Source organism: Danio rerio, chromosome 24, assembly GCF_049306965.1.
Source record: "Danio rerio strain Tuebingen ecotype United States chromosome 24, GRCz12tu, whole genome shotgun sequence".
NCBI classification, from domain to species: Eukaryota; Metazoa; Chordata; class Actinopteri; order Cypriniformes; family Danionidae; genus Danio; species Danio rerio.
The window spans coordinates 22946566-22968664 of record NC_133199.1 but is presented as its reverse complement, the minus strand read 5'-3'; the positions used below and the strand labels follow the sequence as shown (position 1 = coordinate 22968664).

Sequence of the window (22099 nt, the reverse complement as noted above, 5' to 3'; positions counted from 1 at the left end):
TGCAGCTCATCCAGAACGCTGCAGCCAAAATTCTAACCAGAACCAGAAAATCAGAGCACATCACACCTGTCCTCAGGTCTTTACACTGGCTGCCAGTTACATTCAGAATAGATTTTAAAGTATTATTACTGGTCTATAAATCACTAAATGGCCTAGGACCTAAATACATCACAGACATGCTCACTCAATACAAACCTAACAGATCACTCAGATCTTTAGGATCATACAAACTAGAAGTTCCAAGAGTTCAGTCAAAGCAGGGTGAATCGGCTTTTAGCCACTATGCCCCTCGCTGCTGGAATCAGCTTCCAGAAATGATCAGATGTGCTCCAACATTAGGCACTTTCAAATCAAGACTGAAAACACATCTGTTTAGCTGTGCCTTTACTAAATGAGCACTGTGCTGCGTCCGACAGATTGCACTATCATGTTTTTCTCTTCTTCTTCATTCTTTCATATCACATTTTACCTGTTTCTATGTTTTGTTTTGTTTTTATGCATTTTTATTATTTGTTTTTATTTTTATTTTACTTGTTTCTTTTATTCTTGTTTATGTAAAGCACTTTGAATTGCCATTGTGTATGAAATGTGCTATATAAATAAACTTGCCTTGCCTTGCCTTTTCAGAAATGTGGCTTTTCTAAGACTGCTACAATTTGCAATTGACACTTAACATCTGTTTGTGCATAATGTGAATTTCTGTCATACAATGAAACAGAATGAGTCATGTACATTTTAGAATAAGCTTAAATGAATATTTAAGTAAATAAACTAGCATTCTCATGTAAACATACAGTCGATTATACAAAATAAATTAAAGTGTAGCACATAGAAATTAATTCTATGATATGAATTATACACAATCATAATTTCATGCTTATTAGCATCATGCGTCATGCAAAGAAACATTTTCCTTTGGGTTATAAAAGGCGATCATCAAAATTTTATAGAAAACATGTTAACACAAATATGAAGCAATAAAAATGGGATTTAGGTTATATTTACATATCCTGATATGAAATCAAACAATCCAATCATTGTTAGATTACTTTTGTAATCATCAGCACCCCTGCAGTTAGCAATATTGGTATGGAAGGTCATTGGGGTCACAAGACTTGCTTAAACAAAACACGTTTAATTTGAATTTCACAAATTTAAAATCAGGCCTTTAAATTCACTTACTGTGACTGTGTTTTAAAACTATTGGTGCTATTAAAACCTAAAGTGTCGGTTTGCACAAATAAAAGTCCCCTGAACTCCCACCCCATCAGCAGGAAAACATTTGTGTTGCATGTGAACAGCTAGTGTTGTGCTCCCGGAAACCTGCGTGCTATAAAGCAAACAGCAGCCAAGAGAGGACGCAGAGAGCTGCACATTCTCCATTCAACTGGTGATTGAGACATCCTCTTTAAAAGTGTGTAGACAAAATGGATTGATCTCTTGGGAGAAAGGATAGTGGCTGTGGTTCATTATGTGAGACGCTTCAGCCTGTGTTAAGTGTCAGTGAGGTCAAAGGTAAATATAGGAGTTCTTAAGGGCAAATGGTATCAAGCCAGTGGATGTAACCACTCTGTGTGTTATTTAACTACAGATTTATTATTTAACTTTATACTTTTCATAATTTTTATATTCTCTACTATGTAATGGCAAAAAATGTAAACACCACTTTTTTTTTACATTTTAAAATTATAGTTTGGTAATTGCAAAACTACTGATAGCATTTTTACACATTTTAAAGGTATAGTTCACCCCAAAATTAAAATGTACTCACTATTTAGTCACCCTCAATTGGTTCCAAACCTTTGTGAGTTTCTTTCTTCTCTTGAACACAAAAGAAGATATTTTGAAGAAAGCTAAAAATCTAACCAGCTTTCTTCAAAATGTCTTCATTTTCCTCAACAGAAGAAAGAAACTAAATCTTAAAGATCTGAATCAAGTAAAGGGTGAGTAAATCTTGACTAAATTTTAATTATTGGGTAAATTATTACTTCATAATAAAATAAGGTCATTTTTAGTTAAAATTAAAGGTACTTTTTCAGACATGTTAATAGTTTGTTTAAGACTACACAATACGAATATTTTTACTTCAAGAGTTAAAAAAGAAAATAAGTATTTTGGTGGAATAACTCAATGACAAAATAATACTTTTTAAAAAATTAATTAAAGTAAATTTATAAAAAAAAATAATAATAAAACAAATAAATAAATAAATAAAGGGGCGGTGTAGTGGCCCAGTGGTTAGAGCTGTCGCTTCAAAGCAAGAAGGTTGCTGGTATAGGTGAAGCCATGCAGTATAGGTAAATTAGGTAAGCTAAGTCGTTCTTAGTGTGTGTGTGTGTGTGTGTGTGTGAATGAGAGTGTATGGGTGTTTCCCAGTGATGGGTTGCAGCTGAAAGGGCATCCGCTGCCTAAAACATATGCTGGATAAGTTGCCGGTTCATTCCGCTGTGGCGTCCCCAGATAAATAAAGGGACTAAGCCAAAAATAAAATGAATAAACGTAAATACATAAATAGGAATAAATGACAGTACAATTAGCCCCATCACACGGAAAAAAGCATGATCCTGGTCAGTGTCCTAAACTAAACCTTATTGAAAATCATTGGTGACAATGTTAAGATTAAGAAACCACTAGAGTGATTAAAGACTGAAGAGGAGATATTCTGTGGCTGCAGATAGGCTAAAGTCATTCAAAGCAAGTGCTGTCTTTAAAAATCTGGACTTTTAGTTGGAATCTTTCTTTATGCTACAATCATCACTTTTCACTAATTTTAAACTTAGTTTTTTTTTTCTCCAAAATATTAAACTGTTTTATAAAATACTGTATTATACATGTATAAACCCACACACACACACCTGACTGAACAAATGCTCCAGGAAGCCATGCAGTTTCTTCTGTTTGTCATGAGATATCCACACGCTGGTCGGCATCTCATCTCCTGTTTGTGTGTGTGGAGAGAGAAAAAGTGGTAATCATTAGAAAAAACACATATTTAAATCCATTCACTTCTTTAGAAGTAAAATTTTTCTTTTAAACTCAAAAGGAGCTATTTTGAAGAATGTTGGAAACCAGTGGCCATTGACATCCATAGTAGGACAAAAATCTAAATCAAATGGGAAAATTTCTACCTGGTAAGAAAACAAAATGCATGCATTAAACAGTTGAACAGCATATTTTAAAAAGTAAAAATAATTAGATTAAAACATAAAATTACGATTTAGCAAGTTGAAAATTAAGAGATTAAAAAAAGTCAAAACTTGCTAAGTCATAATTCTTTTACTTTTAACCTCCTGATTTTAAAAGTCATACAGTAATTTAGATGTAGTTAATCATAATTTCGACTTTTAAAGACATAATTTAAATTTTTAATCTTGTAATTCAATTTTTGAGTCATAATTTTGACATACTAAGTGAAATTTTTGTCTTAAAGGGCACATAGTTTACCCTTTTTTAATGATTTAAAAGTAATATTATGGTTTTTCTGAGTGTGCCAGTTCAGTTCAAAACACAGTTCAGATTTGTTTACTATAGCGTGTTCAAAAGTGTGATTTTGGGGATGTCTACACAGCTCGCTGTTTTAGGGGTTTGTTTCATTAGTTTTAACTTCCCCCCCAACGTAACAAGGGGTCGAAGCCAAGAGTTCCCCTGCTCTGTGTTTGCAGCAAACAGGCAGGCAGAGAGAAGCTACAAGAGTGAGAGGACCAGCATTCTGCCGTACATGTACAACTCAGACACAGAACAAGCAGAGAGTTCACAATCATTTGTGTCTTTGTATAGTTTTACAGCCAACTGTGTGCTAGTTAAAAGTGCGGAGCTTGTACACCGAGACTAATAACCACGCACACTGAATTAACTTTGACTGAGACACCAGAGCCGCGACATGGCACACTCAGACGCGCACATTTGCATGTTATTTAAAATTAAATTATTCAGATGGCACTCTGCGGTGCGGCAGAAACATGAAGTGTCCCGAATCGTGGCTGGGCGCCGGGGACAGCCGCTGACTTGAAGCGTCGTTGTGTTTACCCTGAAAGAAACCTATGTTTAGAAACCTAAAATGCATGCCGCTGCGTGGCGCGATGGCGCTTCTAGTGTGCGACCTGCAGGCAAGTTTATTATTTTATTTCAAATGGAGAGATGTGCACATGAGGCAATGCGAGGCAACAGCTGCACCTAGTGAAGATCACAGGGAGCTTCTGTGAACGCGAGAAATGCGAACAGCTGAAGTTTAAGGTAGACGCAATAAAAAAAGTACACGTTTGCAAACCTACCTAAAGGTACAAACAATAATTCCAATTAGAGAAATAATGTGGAAAATATTGATCTTGTGTTGAGCCCAATGAACTTTACATCTAAAAATAGAGCAAGGGTGTTCCTTTAGTGACATCGCTTTGACTCACACGCTGAAAATGGCCGATCTAAAAACCATTCCAATTGGTCCACCGTTTTCATGTTGTTGAATTGAAAAAAAAAGGACCAACAGCTTGAAAAGTAGATTTTTTACCATAGGTGCCCTTTAAGTCATATATTTGTCATTTATCGTCGCCTTATTAGGTCTTATATTTAAACTTGTAAATACAGCTTCATAATCTTCATAATTTCAAGTCTTAATTTTATATCTTGTTAGTTTGACTAGCCAAGTGATCTTTTTTTATCTCATAATTTAGACTTGCTAAGATATATATATATATATATATATATATATATATATATATATATATATATATATATATATATATATATATATATATATATATATATATATATATAGTCTTAAAAGCCTTATAAGGCTTTTGCCTTCATTTTTTAAATTTAAAACCTTATTAGGCCTTTGTCTTCCTTTTTCTTACCTGGCAGAAATGGCCTACCATAGTTACCAGTTACCAACATTCTTCGAAATATCTTCTTTTGTATTAAACAGAAGAAAGCAACTCAAACAGCTTTTTAATCAATTGAGGGTGAGTATATTTTCATTTTTTGCACTGAGCTGTCCCTTTTAACATACTGTTTTCATTAGTGCTGTATTGTCATAATGCGCACACATCTCTTTCCTCTGTGTCTTCGGTGTCCTTCTCTTCCTCCATCTGTTCAGCAGTTAGCATCAAATGACCATCAATTTGGCAGGCGCAGTGTTTTGGCGGGTTCTGTTTGACTAAGTGGAAAATGTGTGCTTGATGTGAAGTGCAACCAGATAAGACTCAATCTGAAAGGCATATGGAGGCTCTTGCCAAATTTGATTAGAGTCACGGGGGATTTATCAGAGGAATGCGGCAACAATGGTGTCAGATGTGTTCAGGATGGTGAATGTTTGTGTTACCTGAGTCCATCTCATCACTGTGCACATAAGAGCTGCAGTGGCTGCTGCAAATGCTGGTGAAGGATGCGATTGAGTTCCTGTTGCTGTTACAATCACTGGAAGACATCAGACAGGTGTTCATGTGTTACAGACAAATTATCGAACTAATAATAGCAAACAGAAATATTTAGAATTCTAAAATGGAAAGTTCAAAAGAAAAGCAAGTAATGAAAATGCTGTCACTTTTATAAATACATAAGTGTTACAGTCACCAGCAATCTAGCTACTGCGGATTGCTGGAGAACTACACACACACACACAAACACACACATACACACACACACGCACGCACGTACACACACATGCACACACACACACAAGCCACTAAATGAACTACAACTCCCGGCATGCACCACATACACACCGATTCCTGATCCCAGCAAATTGCAAACACGAACAACTGAAGCTGTTTAAGGACTCATTACATGGACTAAATATACACCACACATGCACACACGCACAGTGCTGGGTCTTGTTTTCCCTGCGTAACATAACAAAGCTTTTTACTCATTTGTCTTACCCTGTTTTGATCCTTGCTTTGTATAATCGTTTTGATTCTTTGCCGCCTAGCCTGACATTTTGCCAATATTTTAAACTTTAATTTTGGGTTACCTTTATGCTTCTGTTTCGCTCCCGTTTTGACCATTAACTGTCTGACTAATCCTCACCTCCATTGTCAGTGTCCTTACGTCTCAACAATTAAATAAGCAAATAAATAAATACTTAATTGATGGTAAGTCAACTATACTACAAAAGTATTTGTGCATTACAATCTTTATATATATATATATATATATATTAGTTATTTCCTGTTATATTCCATTTATTTGTATTATTATTATTATAATTATTATTATTATTATTAGGCTAAATAAATCTTTGAAAGATGTCTCTTATTGGACAAAAAATACATGCATAAATACAAAATATAACTAAATATAATAGAAGTATATTATGTTATAAAAAACAAATTAAATGAATTATGATGTGATGTTATATTATTTTATATTATATTAAATGATATATGATGTGATATTATATTATTTTATATTATATTATATACATTTTTGCAGAAAAAACTAATATTGTAAACTATAATAAAGTTTAATAAGGCATAAAAAGGCATGAAACGCATAATATAATATAATATAATATAATATAATATAATATAATATAATATAATATAATATAATATAATAAAATATAAAATAATATAATATAATATAATATAATATAATATTTTAAAAAATGTTTAAAAACGAAATGGAATTATGGAACTTGGGAAAATTACATTTTTGCTGTGACATTATGCTTCAGTTAGCTTAAAATAAGTGTAGTTTAAAGTAATATTATTATCGAGAGAGTTCAGATATCAATATTCTGAAGGGAAAATTCAACAAATGACACATTTGTTATTTTAACTTTGAATTTTGCCATCAACAATTTTTTTCGGGCTGATGAATTGCTTTCTGACCTATTTCACATCAGAAAGATGTGTACAATAAAACAGAAATTGAGAAACCTATCAGAGAAGTTATTTTACAGAAGACAGACACCCCATTTAACAGTAAACGTATGGTCACTGTATGCACATTTACCTGTAGGAGTCCCGGTTGCTGATGGTGTCATGACCTGAGTCCTCCTGCTCATCTCCCGCCACATTAAAACACACTTTCTTCCCATTGCGTTCACTTCTGTCGCTCTCACTCTCCGCTGAAATGTAGCTCTCTGTGGGCTTCCCTTCAGAGCCAGTGGGATGTGTGATGGAAGAGAGCAAACTGGGGAAAACACACACAGAGAGACAGAGGGAGAAGCAGAGAAAGATTAATCGCACCGCAATCAATGTGCAATAAAACAGTCAGACTCCACACCTCCAGAAACAATGTTCAGGACTCACAGAATGAAACATCACTATGTTACTCTGTTAATGTGAAGCACGGGTCACCATAATGGACAACTCTATAAATATTAGCTGTTGAAAACACAACAAAACAAACAAAAATATATACTGTTGAAGAATTATTAGCACTAGAAAATGATTAGCGCTTAGAAAAAAATTATGTACAAAATGTCTTGCTCTGTTAAGCACCAACTGGGAAATAGTCACAGAAGGGCTAACAATTTTGACTTTAACTGCACATACACACAAAGTAAAGTTTAATTTAAGACTAATTTCGAGTGGAGCACGCGCTCATGACTGACCCAACCGGCCCACATTAGCTAATCATGTTCCTCCAGTCAAAAGATCCCAATATATATTCTATATGTCACTATACTTTATATATTCTCATTTCCTTTCGACAACTATGTTAATCTGGAAGAATCCCCCACCTTCCTCCACCTTTATCCAGAATGGGCGGCACGGCGGCCCAGTGACTAGCACTGTTGCCTCACAGCAAGAATACAAATGGCGCCGGGTCCTTGCCGGGCCATCTGCTATTTCTGTGCAGAGTTTGCATGTTCTCCCTGTGTCCGCATGGGTTTCCCCCTGGTTCCCATCCAAATTTGCTCTATATTACAAACAAAATTAGCCTAAGTCTCTTCTTCTAAATGTCTTACTCTCAGAAAGTTCACCCTAGTCTCACCAGTGGGGGAATTTTGAGATCGACCTAAGATCAATCTCCCCTCACCCTGTGAAAAGGAGGGAGCCCTGGGATCCCCTCGAGGATCCCTTGAGCTCAGTGCTCTCTCCCAGGACAGCAAGCCAAACAATCAATTTATAAATCATATGTGAACTCTTGAAACTGTTGTGGAACTAACTAAAATAAAATGTGTATCCCTGCTTACATGGGCAAATAAAAAAAATACAAAACAATTACATTTTATAATTGCTGTAAAAAATCTGTATTGTGTTATGTATTGTCATATTCCTATTGTTTTCGTACTACTTAAATTGGGTATATGCAGAAGTATGCGGAAGGACTTTAAGTCTTTAGATACCTGGGTCAAGCGCTTTCAGTGAACTGTATGCAGTTACAAAATCACTGTGTTTAAGGTCTGTTGTCTTTAAAAATCAGCAATCTCCACTCTGTGATATACTCCACTGAATCATGTACAATATAAAGTGGGTCTCACAAGAAGCAATACATTAAATTATATTTTTCTGTAAAATGTGTTTAAAATATGAACATTTATTTTACCTAAGTATATTCAATGGAGCTTCTGCGCTAGCCTGATAATCCTTATGGGTGCGTGCGAGTAAATGGCTTTTCATCTTGTTTTACACTTGAACAACTACTGTAAATGAACGCTGAAGTTTATTTAAATTATTATATTTTAATTACATTACAACATTGATGCTGTAAAAGGAACCGTATAAAATGAAAAAAAAAATGGAAGTTTATGAGCATTTGAAGAAACACTAGCTGTGCACATACTCTATTGTGACTTGTGCTAGTTTGTGTTTTGGCTTTTTCCACAAAGGCTTTTTGCTTTTTTGTTGTAGTTTTACTTTCTATTTTATAATGTTGTGGAATTCTCTGTCACATCATTCACTTTTCTACTGCATTGACAAACTTTAAACCCTTTTTAAATTTTATTTCACTTAGTTTTTTCATTATTATTAATATTTTTTTTCCTTCATTATTATTCATATGAAAAAACACCACCTGTTTTAGCATTATGCATGTTTCTGGTCATATCAGACACAGCTTATCAGCATGAATGTGTGAGGATGACCAGAGCCGAACAAAATCACAACCTGTTTGTGTTTGGCTTCCGGACAACAACTTGAGGAAGTTAGAGGTCCTCAAAATATGAATAACATCAAAACACGCATGTACAGCTGTGTCAACAGTCATAACTTCTCTAGGTTCCTCTCCTAGAGCACGGGCGAAGAAAATGTAGACAATGCTGGCCGACATATTCACACACATGGGGGCATTTAAGCCATATTTTCAATCTGGTTCTGAGGCCCAGTCTCTCCACAAATGAACACACTAACATGTCAAGCCTTGTTTGAGTTTCAGATGACCCCCTCCGGGCTGTTTTTATGAACAGGGACACATAAACATACTTTCATGGAATATATTCCCTTATGAGTGCAAACCGTAACTCTAATTCTCATTCTAACAATAAATAAAAACCTCCACCAAATCACTTCCAACCCAAACCAATTCTCGGAATGAGAAGCGCAAGAAAGTTTTCAGTGACACCATGTTCGTGAGAAAGCCCAAGGCCTTCAGCTGCCCTAGTTCTTCAGCTCTGTGGTTCTATGGCAATGTTTATAGGAATACATAGATTCTGAAATCTGCTGAGATTACAGTTTTTCATTTTAAAACATATAGATTAATTTATAAGAATCGATTCCTTACTGTTGTTTGTGATTCTCATTCAACTTCAGCAGAAGAAACACAATCAAGGGCCTTTTACACAACATTTTCAGACAAAAATAAGGCAACTTTTACCCTTTTTTTGACTGAAAATGCATAGATCTGAAAATACCTTTCAAAGTTTTTGAAAACGCTGCCATTGTTGTGTTCATGCAAATATTTAAAAACAAAAGTCTTGAAATCAATGACATCATGCACGTACATGTTGCTCTAATGTTTTAAAAATGACTTGTTCACCATTGTCTTCTCTTCTATGTTGAGTCATGGTAATGTAATGTAATGTGGATTTATATAGCGCATTTATAGTGTATGGCCCCCCAAAGCACTTCACAATCATGAGGGGGGTCACTTCACACCACCACCAGTGTGCAGCATCCACTTGGATGATGCGACGGCAGCCACACACCACACACCAGCTATTGGTGGAGTGGAGAGACAGTGATAGAGCCAATTCGGTGGAAGGGGATGATTGGGAGGCCATGATCGTATGGGCTGATAGAGGGACTTTGGCCAGGACACCGGGGTTACACCCCTGCTCTTTCACGAGAAGTGCCATGGGATTTTTAATGACCACAGAGAGTCAGGACCTCGGTTTTAACGTCTCATCCGAAAGACGGCACCCACTGACAGTGTAGTGTCCCCTTCACTCTTACTGGGGCATTAGGACTCACATAGACCACAGGTTAAGCACCCCCTGCTGGCCTCTCTAACACCACTTCCAACAGCAACCTAGTGTTCCCAAGTGGTCTCCCATCCAGGTACTAACCAGGCTCAGCCCTGCTTAGCTTCAGTGATTAACCGGTCTTGGGCTGCAGGCTGATATGGCTGTGTGGTGCTAGATTACTATGGGCAGTACAACATATTGCCATTGGAATCAGCATCGTTACATACAAGCATTGTATTTCAAACCTCTGTTGCAGAAGACATAGGCGAACAAAGTAGTTTTTAATTATTTTATTTTGCAGCACAAGAGTATTCTTGGAGCATTGTATGATTGAATTTAAACCACTGAAGCCACATGAAATGTTTTGACAATGATATTGGTTCTTTTTCTGGACTTTGAATGTCTTTGTATTGTTTCTGTGTCAAACTCAAGGCCCCCATATCATTTTATTTTGCCCACGAAAGCATATGATTCACACCAAATGCAAATAAGTATTCCTATAAATAGACATTTCATACAACATCAATGTAAACTGAGTAGCACAAATTATGTGTATGTGCCGTGAACACACAGAATTTCCTTTAATCACGTTTTCCATGCAAGTTCAAAATTTTCAATTTAAGCAGAAAAGACAAAAAGCATACAGAAACAAATCTAGAGCGTGTGACGCTATGCTTAATGTCATGATAAAAGTCCATGCTCTTTTATATTGTGTATGCATGATTCCTTTGTATTGGCAGTGTTTTGTCATGGGTTTGATGCCTTGCTGTATAGTATATAATCAAAAAATGCAGTTTGTTTGTACTACTTGTTTTAAATGAGCTAAAACAACATAATTGTCGTCGACAACAATTGTCGTTTTATGTTCAATCTACTTAAATTTGTAAAAACTAATACATACTTACTTCATGTTGTTTCACACTTTAAAAAATAACTGTAAATTAGCAGTTTTCCAAATTTTGTGAGTCATATTTTAACAATTTTATTTTCCCCTATTTCAAGAGTTTACACTTTTAGCTGATGTTTAATAACAAAGCTTGTTTGGCATGGTGTCCCTCGGGAGAGCCCTGAGCTTATAAGATCCTCGAGCCCTGGGCTCCCTTCCATAAACAGGATGTAAGGGGAGTTTGAGCTCAGGTTGATTTTAATGAACTCCTCTGACTTATTTCTGGCTAATGACAGATATAGGGATGGCTAAGGAGAGATATAGGCAGAGATACTGTAGGAGGAAACCGGAGATCGCCGGGAAAACCCACGTGGTGCGGGAAGAACGGGCTAACTCCACACAGAAATGTCGACTGGTTTAGTTGCGACTTTAACCAGGGAGATTCTTGCTTTGAGGCAACAGTATTAATCACTGGGCTGCCGTATCACCCATCTAGAAGGAGGGGGAGTAGGGGTGGGTGAAGGGTATTCTTCAAGATGAAGACACTGAGATAAGAACTCTGGTTAATACATCAGTAATATGGGAATATTTTGGTTTCAAAGACACAGACACCAAACAAAAACAGGTCATTTGTAAAAGCTGTCGCGGTATTGTTGTCAATATTAGGAAATACAACAATCAGCACGTAAATTGACTATAAAATAAAATCGCAAATCAAAATCGTAATGTGTTTAAAAAATTTCAAGTAGATATTTTTCCCAAATTGCACAGCAATAATCATAAGCAGGTGATCCTCTCAAAATTAATTTATAAATAAACTTCACTTCTTCATGCTTTTTAATTGCAATATGAGATCTTGATTTTTCTTCCAACAATCTTTAAGCTTAAAAAGTTCAAGAAAGGGACTTTTATTTACATTTTTACCAGTTAAAAAAGATTGTCTTGGTTGGTGTTGTATATTACGGTACAAAAACCTTGTAATAAACCGCCAGTACATTTTCTGTATATCTTCACGATTTCTCTATTTATTATTTCTTATCCATTATATTATTTCTAACTACTAAAATGTCAATAAAGTACTGTAGAGTTAAATTTTCAGCATCAAAGGTCGGCAGAGCAGTGATGAATGAACGTCCAATAATTCACATTGTATTCACAACCATACATAAACTGAAAACACAAAATACGGAAACTGTTTCTTTACAGATATATTTTACAGTGCAGCACAAATCAATTGTGTGGAACCCAGCATTTTTTGCCATGTAACGTAAATAAGAGAGCTCTCGAATTCCACCTTTCATTTTTCAAGTTAGAATGACATGAGGGTAAGAAATTAGTAACCAAATTTTTATTTTGGGGTCAACTAATCCTGCTAAATTCCCAACACCTCAGAATGTTGAATCAGCAACATTGCTGCCATCAGTACAATAGAGAACTCTGATTGGCTTTGTAGCGAACAATGTTTGGAATCGATTCTTAATCCCCTATTCCACTCGCAATTGATTCTCAGCCAAAGCAGTCAGGTCTCCACCACCGAGTACCATTCTATTGCCTAGAAAAAGATCACCTACTGTAGCAGCACTACTGGCTGGAACTTAATAAGGAAGTGAGCCCAGCATGGAGGCTCGAGGGGCACAGAGAATCAAAGTGAGAAGAGTTGGAGGAGGGGAACAATGATGAGACTCAGCGGTGGGAGATCTTGGTGCAGGTCCAAGGGTCCCTCGGCCTACGGTCTTCTATACACAAGTACTTTCATGTGACATATGAGGCTCTTTACATTCAGCTAATGGTGAGCAGCTGACTCCGCACTTTCAACTATAGATCAGAATGTGACTTCTGGTCAAATCACACTTTCGAATGCTAAAAGAGTTCGCTATCTGAAACATCTGACAAGAAAGATATGAAACATCTGCACTGCACTAGCAGGACAGTATAGCAATAGAGCCAACGCCAGAGGGAAACAGATTGAGATACGGGTTTTATGGTATGCATATAGACTGTATGCTAAAAAAAGTTCTTTGATTGCAGAGTAAAGGAAAGCCCATCTGCCCATGTGAACACCACTTCAAGTCAAAAGTGAAGCACATTTGTGGCCCATATTAAATAAGGTTAACTGAACATTTTTAATGCAAAAAGGGAAAACATTTATGTTGAGTCTTACAGGCTTACACCTGGTCACGCATTATTTTTTCTAATCGGAAAGCATTCAGGAGGTGGTCTAGGATCAATTCAAGAAGAAACTGAAAAGGTCTAAATGCATCTGGTGGTTAAAAACACAAATACAAATTTAGTAAATCTTTTTAAATATATAATCAACACTATTAACAAACAATTAAGTAAGACTTTTAGTTAAAAAAACTATTAATAGGCAGCTTACGAATAGCTAGTAAGGTTGCTAGAAGGGTGGTTTAGCTATTAGTGATGTAGAATAAGATCATACTTTATAAGTACTAAAAAGAGCCTATATCTTAACAATAGGCAGTTAATAAGCCAGTAGTTGATAGTGTGAATTGTTGTTTGAGCTAAAGTGTTACAGTTACAATTTATCCTCCCAAAACTGTAAAACAAAAAATAAAACAAAAATACAATAAATTTGAGAGTGTGTTATGGGATATTTTACATGTCAAGTATTACATCACTATTATGCAGCACGCAATGGCAACACCACAGATGATAGTTTTGGATGTTTCATTTTATTATATTTTGTCTTTTATTCTATTTTTAGCAGTCATAAACATTTATTTATTTTCCTTTGGCTTAGTCCTGTATTTATCAGAGGTATATGTGTTATGTGCAGCAGATGCCCTTCGGGCCACAACCCAGTACTGGAAAAGTCCAGCATTCTCGCATTCACACATGCACCCATACTAATCATAGTTAAGCCATAAAATTGTAATGTTACATTAATATTACATGTCAGCTTTAACAACATAGATGCATATAGCATTTACTTTGTTAAGGCACAATATTTTGTTTTTGAGAGATTAGGTTATACCCAAATTAATTTAGTTTTGGACCATTTACATTTTGTATCTGTACGAGAAAAAATAGATGTTGCATTTATTAACCTATAATAACAGCAATCGCTGTGCCTTTGATGCTTTGGTCAACATAACCTTGTTAAATTTGCATATAGAGCAATATGTGGCCAAATGTAAATAAAACCCTTTTCACAAATCTGACAGCGATAAAATCAGTTAAAATTCATTTTTGATTCACCTTTTGACTTCACCAACCAACGTTTTGTCCACAATAACATTAGAAATAGCTTGATTTTAAGTTTCTGTACCTTATCATAAGATAATATAAGATATAATACAAGGCCTTTGGTTTAAAACCACTGTTTAAAGGGGCATATTAATCACAAAAGTTCATTAAAAAATGAAAACACACTCACATTGTTAGCCTAGGGCTGGCCGATATGACAAAAATACCATATCCTGCAAACAATATATAGTAACATTTCTGCACATTCAGTCAATAAAAGGTTTACTGTATATAAACTCAACACATTCATTCATTCATTTTCTTTTGGCTTAGTTCATTATTTATCAGGAGTCGCCACAGCGGAATGAACCGCCATCTATTCTGGCATATGTTTTATGCAGCAGATGCCATTGCAGCTGCAACCCAGTACTATAAAACACCCATTGACTCTCTTACCCATACACACTCAAACACTACAGCCAATTTAGTTCATCCAATTCACTTATAGTGCAAGTCTTTGAACTGTGGGGAAAACCAGAGTACCTAGAGGAAACTAATGCAAATAGGGAGAACATGCAAACTCCACACAGAAATGGCAACTGGCCCGGTCAGGACTCGAACCAGCAACCTTCTTGCTGTGAGGTGACAATGTTAACCACTGAGCCACCATGCCGCCCAACTGACCACATGTAAATAAAAAAAATCAATGAAATGCAACACACCTGAAGAAACAACAGGTGTGTAGAAAAAAAAGAATTGAAAATGAGCAAAATGACAGCAAGCAATCCTAGTCACTATCATACCTGCTGAATTATTAAACGCAATGTTACATTTAATAAATTATTCAGCAAGTTTTGATAGTGTGCAGAGATTGATTATTCTGCTTCTAAATGTTTGATTAAAATGTAGAAATATAAAATAAATATTATTAAAATATAAAGAATTCATTCATTCATTCATTCTCTTTTCGGCCTAGTCCCTTTATTAAATAGGGATTGCCACAGCAGAATGAACCGCCAGTGGATGGCCTTTCAGCTGCAACCCAACACTGGGAAGCACATATACAAACTCTTTCACCCTTAAACATTATGGCCAATTGAACTTATTCAATTCACATACAGTATAGCACATGTCTTTGGACTGTGGGGGAAACTGGAGCACCTGGAGAAAACCCACGTGTTCACTGAGTGTAAATATTTGTACATAGTAAGTACAGAGTTTGAGCCATTTTCTTTTGTACCTTCTTTTTATTGATTGTTTTTATGGACAAAGGAGTTAGGTAATAAACATTTATTTTGTTTTATTTTGCTAAAAATAGGGAAGTTAGAGGGGATTTGAATTTAAATTGTTTTGTTTATTATTTTGGCCTGGTTAGCTGTTGAAGTTGAAAAAGTTGAAAAAGAACAAGAACAAATTTTGTTTCAGAAAATCATTGCGTAAATAAAATCTCTATATTTTCTTAAGCAGCATTGTGTGTGCAGTCTTCCCTTTCATGTTGTATCTTTCCCCCTAGATGGGGGCAACTTGAAATTGGGGGTTCGTCCAGCAATTGAACCTTTCGGATGCAGAACATGCAAACTGACCCAGCTGGGGCTCGAAACAGCGACCATCTTGCTGTGACTTTTTTTTAAATTATTATTATTATTTTGTTGTTAACTTTTCCAATATTTCCCAAATAACATTTAACAGAGCACTTTTTTATGGTATTCCAGATAACATTTTTTTTTCTTTTGGAGAAAGTCTTATTTGTAGTTTTTCATAAAAAAAATAAAAAATAAAAAAATAAACATTTTAAGGTCAATTTTATTAGACCCGTTAAGCAATATTTCTTTCGATAGTCTACAGAACAAACCAAATTGTTATACAATGACTTGCCTAATTACCCTAACTTGACTATTTACCCTAATTAATCGTTGGGGCTTTAAATTGCACTTTAAAGAGTCCCTATTATTGGTTTTTGAAAATGACCGTCCAAGTAGTGTGTAACACAGCTCTAAGTGAAGTGAAATATCCAGCTAAGGCTTAAATCTGTAAGTGTACCATGTTTAAAACTAGTGATCCATCTATAAAAGAGTCGACTCAGAGTAGTTCAAACATGCCTGTCAACCCTCTCATTTTTCCCGGCATTCTCCCGTTTTTTACAGTTCTATCCCGCTATCATCCCGTAAAGGTATTTTCCCGTATATTTTTCCTGTATTTTCACTGAAGGGTGGCAAATAAACATAAATAGCCGAGCCTTTATATACTCAACCTATACTGCAGAACCACCCGGGGCCGCCCTTTGCTCTTAAATGTGAGTCTGTTCTTTCCTTTTTCTTTATTTAGGCATTAAAACACTTTGAAATAAACATAAAAACGCCGCGTGTCCCTTTCCTTTCATTACAAGTGGCGTCTCTCCTTCATATGCAATTCTCAAAACAGTAATATAACATGCGGCGGTCAAGTTTCAAAATAGTTCAGCTTTTGCCACTGTGTGGATTAACACTGAATGTGTGTCGTGGTTAAAAACAGAGCAATATGCTGCTGTTTAACTGCATTTAATGCTTCCAGCATTGGGCCAACACATATACTCTTCAACAATGTTGATAAGCCGTGGTGGGCATTTCTCTCTGTCTCACTCTGAACCCAGTCGAATAATCACAATAGACTGGGTCATCTGACCAATCAGCGCAGATAAGCATTGTGCTAAGGAAGGGTTTGGTAACAAATGAATCCCTGAACATATCAGCCTGTTGATCCCCAAAACCAAATATGACGTTTTTAATGCATAATAGGGGCTCTTTAAGCTGAATAATACTACCTTGAAAAATACCTAGTAAACTATTGTGTACTGTTATCATGGCAAAGATAAAATAAATCAGTTGTTAGAAATGAGTTATTAAAACTATTCTATTTAGAAATGGGCAGAAAAGATCTTCTCTCCGGTAAACAGAAATTGGTATCAAAAATATATAGGGGGCAAATAATTCAGAAGGGGCTAATAATTCTTACTTCAACTGTATATTGTCATATTGCACAGCCCTACTGTAGCAAATAACTTTCTTAGACTGTTGAACTCTTAAACTCAAAACATTTACAGTATATGCATTATTCATGAAATAGCAGCTGCCACACATATATAAATGACTAGAAATGTGGCTTCAGTACAGTAACATCTCGAGAGTGTTTTATTATTATTCTAACTGCACTTATTGAATAAATTTAAGAATTTAAATCGATAGGGACACATATATTTAAAAAAAAAACAACAACAGGAGGCACAAGTCCATCCTCTTCAGATCTCCTCATTTCTTTGCTTTTCTTCATCCCCTCCAACCATAGAGATCAATGCCCCTCTTAATCCACAGTGGAATCAGAGGCTTCCCGAAAAGTGCCTCCACTGAGCTACTCTGCTGCTATTTGCCCCATTATTGCTGCATGATAGGGATGGCTGTCTGACAACCGCCTCCAGGCAGCCATTACAGCACACTCTCTTGCCCAGGGCTTCGAGTAAGGTCATTATCTGCCCACCAGATCAAGGACGCCTTGCCAATAAGCACACTCTCAGACCTTCAGCCAGCAATCGACTCTGACAAGCATATGGCAGCAGTGGCGGAAGGTGCTTCCCCCACCGCAGATCAAGACTAGCTGTAATTGCCATCATGTCCATTGAATATGTGTCCACGTGATGTCCAACTAATGATGAAAATTCAACGGCTGTTAGCGATAATGGATGTTTTTCATTTAAACTATACAGTTGTATGAATAGAATTGGAAAGGAAGGAGGGATGGTGGAAGTGAATGAGTGTTATTTTTGTGTGTGCCACTTTGCAAATTACTCAGTGAGTGACATTTACAGTGTACGAGTTTGAGTTTAAGAGCATTTTATTTTATTTTTGCAGACTTTCATTTTGAAATATTGGGGCCGAACTCAGAGTGTCCCATTTCCTTCAAGGTGTTAATGTGCTTCCAGAAAATGAAGCCATCAACAGCTCGGCTCAGACAGGAAGGACCCCACCTGCTTTGTGTTTAAGTGTTTTTCAGACACACACACACACACACACACACACACACACATTTAGTTGTTGGAGAAAAAAAAAACGTAATGCAAATTCCAGATGTTGGGTCATGTGAAATCCACAAAGGTTAAATTATTGCTGCTTTAGTAAGATCCCAAAGGGACTCTAAAAGTTATGAATTATCACATCTAGGAATAATTTGATTTCAGATGTCAGTTGATTTTGAATCTATATTATATATATAAGAGTAAAAGCAGTGCTTAATTAGCCAACATTTTACATCCTATTTATTCAGTCATTCATTTGTTTTCTTGTTGGCTTAGTCCCTTTATTAATCCTGGGTCGCCACAGCGGAATGAACCAACTTATCCAGCAAGTTTTTACGCAGCGGATTCCCTTTCAGCCGCAATGCATCTCTGGGAAACATCCACACACACACTCATACACGACGGACAATTTAGCCTACCCAATTCACCTGTACCGCATGTCTTTGGACTGTGGGGGAAACCGAAGCACCCGGAGGAAACCCACGCGAAGGCAAGGAGAACATGCAAACTCCACACAGAAACGCCAACTGAGCAGAGGTTCGAACCAGCGACCCAGCGACCTTCTTGCTGTAAGGCGACAGCACTACCTACTGCGCCACTACTGGATTCGGACATGACCCTAATGCTTTTGCGCCCTGCACTTTAGACTTTGTGCTAATTCATTAAAATAGAGCCCTTTGGGTGTAATGAGGTTGATTTTTGATTGTCAATGAACCCTCCTCATAATATGAATTCATGTCATAGACAAATTCAATGTTAGTGCGGTGCAAATGTGCATCAATTTTTCATGTTCTTTCAAAAAGATCAAGAAAAAAATTATTTCTCAACTTATGGTCACGTTTAAATTGCTAAAACACAATAGCCAGGTAGTCTAGGTCATTCAGAGTGTAAGGCTGCAATAAAAGAATAAAGAGAATAATTCATAAATCACAATGAAAGCTCTCATCTGATGAAAGATAGTGCCTTAATGATGATCGAGCTTTCTTTATCTTAAACTTTTGAGTTTTAGAGTTCTCCTGAAGCAAAGGGCAACAATCCCCAGTTCAGTCACACTGCGTAGCAAAATTCATTCACTTCAAAACTTGTATTTCTGACAGTTTAAGTACTGATGTTTAACTAGGCTGAAACATCTAAACTTTAAAGTTTCAAACAGACTCTTACAAAAACACTGAAGATGATACTAAATAAAAATGCCATACTCATGAATCTGAGCAGCGTAGCATTCCATCTCTTTGACAACAGTGGTGAGTTTGGTCAGAAGTTTGTGGTAGGCATCCAGGATGAGCAGGTCATCCTCTCGTAGCAGGAAGCGCAGACCGTGACCTTCTGCTCTGCTCAGACTGTGTCCTGACGGGGCAGCCATGCTAGTGATACTATGCTGGACGTAAACCATGGGGTTAAGCTTGCCTGAAAGTGGAGAACAGCATTAAAAAAAACTAAATCTCTTCATATTTAAACATATCTTTGTTATAAATCAATTATTGTTGTAACACTTTATGTTTGTCTGTGAGATTTGCAAGTATTTAACCAATTAAAATTAATGACAAAGACATTGTGACTATACCTTGTAACGGTTTTATCTCAAAAAGTAAAAAAAAAAAAAACTCATGGTTCTGTTCTACCATAATTTTGAATAAAGAAGCACATCAAATGTATCTATTATTGCTCATCTGTGGTGTAAGATTAACCCCTAAACACTCATACCCGGGTCACGGCACCAATGTAAGTAATCCAGTCATCAATTTAGCATCAAAACACACTCCCATCTAGGTTTTATTTGAAAAAAAAACTCCCATTTGAACCACAATGTTATACAGAATAAAGTACCAGTATAACTCCTCTAGTTTCCAGCACTGGAAGTGTGTATGGTATAAAGGATGCTATTGACCACAGTCTGTAGGGTCAATCATCTTGAAGCCAGAGATGTAAACTCAAAGCTACTACTAGCTGGCCTCTATTACACCTGCCTTCGAAACATTCATTTAGACCACAGTAGAGATCTGCGCGGGACTAAATTTTGAATCCCGCTCCCGCCCGCACCCGCCAGGTTTTAGCCCGAACCCGACCGCTCCCGCTTATATTAAGAATTTATTGTCCCGCTGCCCGACCCGCCCCGTTTTCTGCCCGCCGCGCCCGATCCCGCTAAAGAGCGGGGGAGAACAAAACCGAAAATCCCCCAGCTATACAGTCCAGACAGCCAAGCTGTCTGTTTAAACACACACACACACAGCACCAAGCACACACACACAGACAAATCTCTCTCTCTCATACGCACGCGTGCGCACTAACACACACACAAGCACCAAGCAGACACACAGGCGTTTGCTGTTATATCAACTCAAAGGCTTGTAATACCATGTATCAAGTACCAATGTAATACCAAAAGGTTTTATATAAAGGTATATAAATACTGAGTCGCATTACTCTCGGGCCGATTCCGGCGCGGATGCGGCAACGTCGGCTCGCTTACAGCCGCCGCATCTGGCCCGATTGATTTGGACCGGAATCGGGCAGTGAGTCCACAAGCATCCGGACTCCGGCAGCCGGAGCTGGGCTGAGTGGTAAGTCTCTGGCAGGCGAGAATCTAGCCGGAACTGGCCCGAGTGTATTTTGCTATCTGGGAAAGCTCTCTCTCTCTCATTCGCGCGCGCACTAACATACACACACACACAAGCACCAAGCACACACACAGGCAAAGCTCGCTCTCTCTCTCTCTCTCTCATTCGCATAGCAATATCCGCGATATTGCTAGACAGCCCGCTCCCGTCCCAAATTAAACCCGTTACCGACCGCTCCCGTGATTTATTCAGAAATTTATTCCCGCGCCGCAGAAATCTAGTCGGGTCCTGCAGCGCCCGCGGGACAGCCGCGGGAATGCAGACCTCTAGACCACAGCACCATTTTAACCCTCTGGTATTAATCTGGATGGAACAACACTCCCATTCAAACTTCACTCTTATCCGGGTCATGACACCAATATAACCTTCTGGTTCTAATTTGGGTAGAACCACATACCTATTCAAACTTTAATCTTATCTGGGTCACAGCACCAATATAACCCCCCAGTTCTAATATGGGTAGAATCACACTCCCCTTCAAATCCCACTCTCATCCAGGTCATGGCACCAACATAACCTCCTGGTTCTAATCTTAGTAGAACCACAAACCCATTCAAACCCCAATCTTATCTGGGTCACAGCACCAATATAACCCCCCAGTTCTAATATGGGTAGAATCACACTCCCCTTCAAATCCCACTCTCATCCAGGTCATGGCACCAACATAACCTCCTGGTTCTAATCTGAGTAGAACCACAAACCCATTCAAACCCCAATCTTATCTGGGTCACGGCACCAATATAACACTCCTGTTATAATATGGGTAGAATCACAGTCCTATTCAAATTTCACTCTTATCTGGGTCATAGCACCAATATAACCTCCTAGTTCTAATCTGGGTAGAACCAGATACCCATTCAAACCTCAATTTTTTTCTGGGTCACGGCACCAATATAAAAGAATGTAACCAATGTAACTCTATTTATCAAATATGTTTCATATAACGTTCATATGTAAAATCACACTTTGGCAACACATAAAAAAATCTAAAT

General features: G+C 37.1%; 1 protein-coding gene across 2 annotated transcripts in view; it reads right to left on the bottom strand.

Moving 5' to 3' along the window:
* Positions 1-22099, bottom strand: part of prex2 (phosphatidylinositol-3,4,5-trisphosphate-dependent Rac exchange factor 2) — a 258834-nt gene that overhangs the window by 109037 nt on the left and 127698 nt on the right. For both annotated transcript variants that reach the window (XM_001923322.6, XM_073940635.1), the window contains exons 25-28: positions 19689-19896; positions 6955-7134; positions 5318-5412; positions 2856-2938 (exon numbers count right to left, since the gene is read on the bottom strand). In XM_001923322.6, the coding sequence (XP_001923357.1) occupies positions 2856-2938; positions 5318-5412; positions 6955-7134; positions 19689-19896 (566 nt within the window). The remainder of the gene's footprint in view (positions 1-2855; positions 2939-5317; positions 5413-6954; positions 7135-19688; positions 19897-22099) is intronic.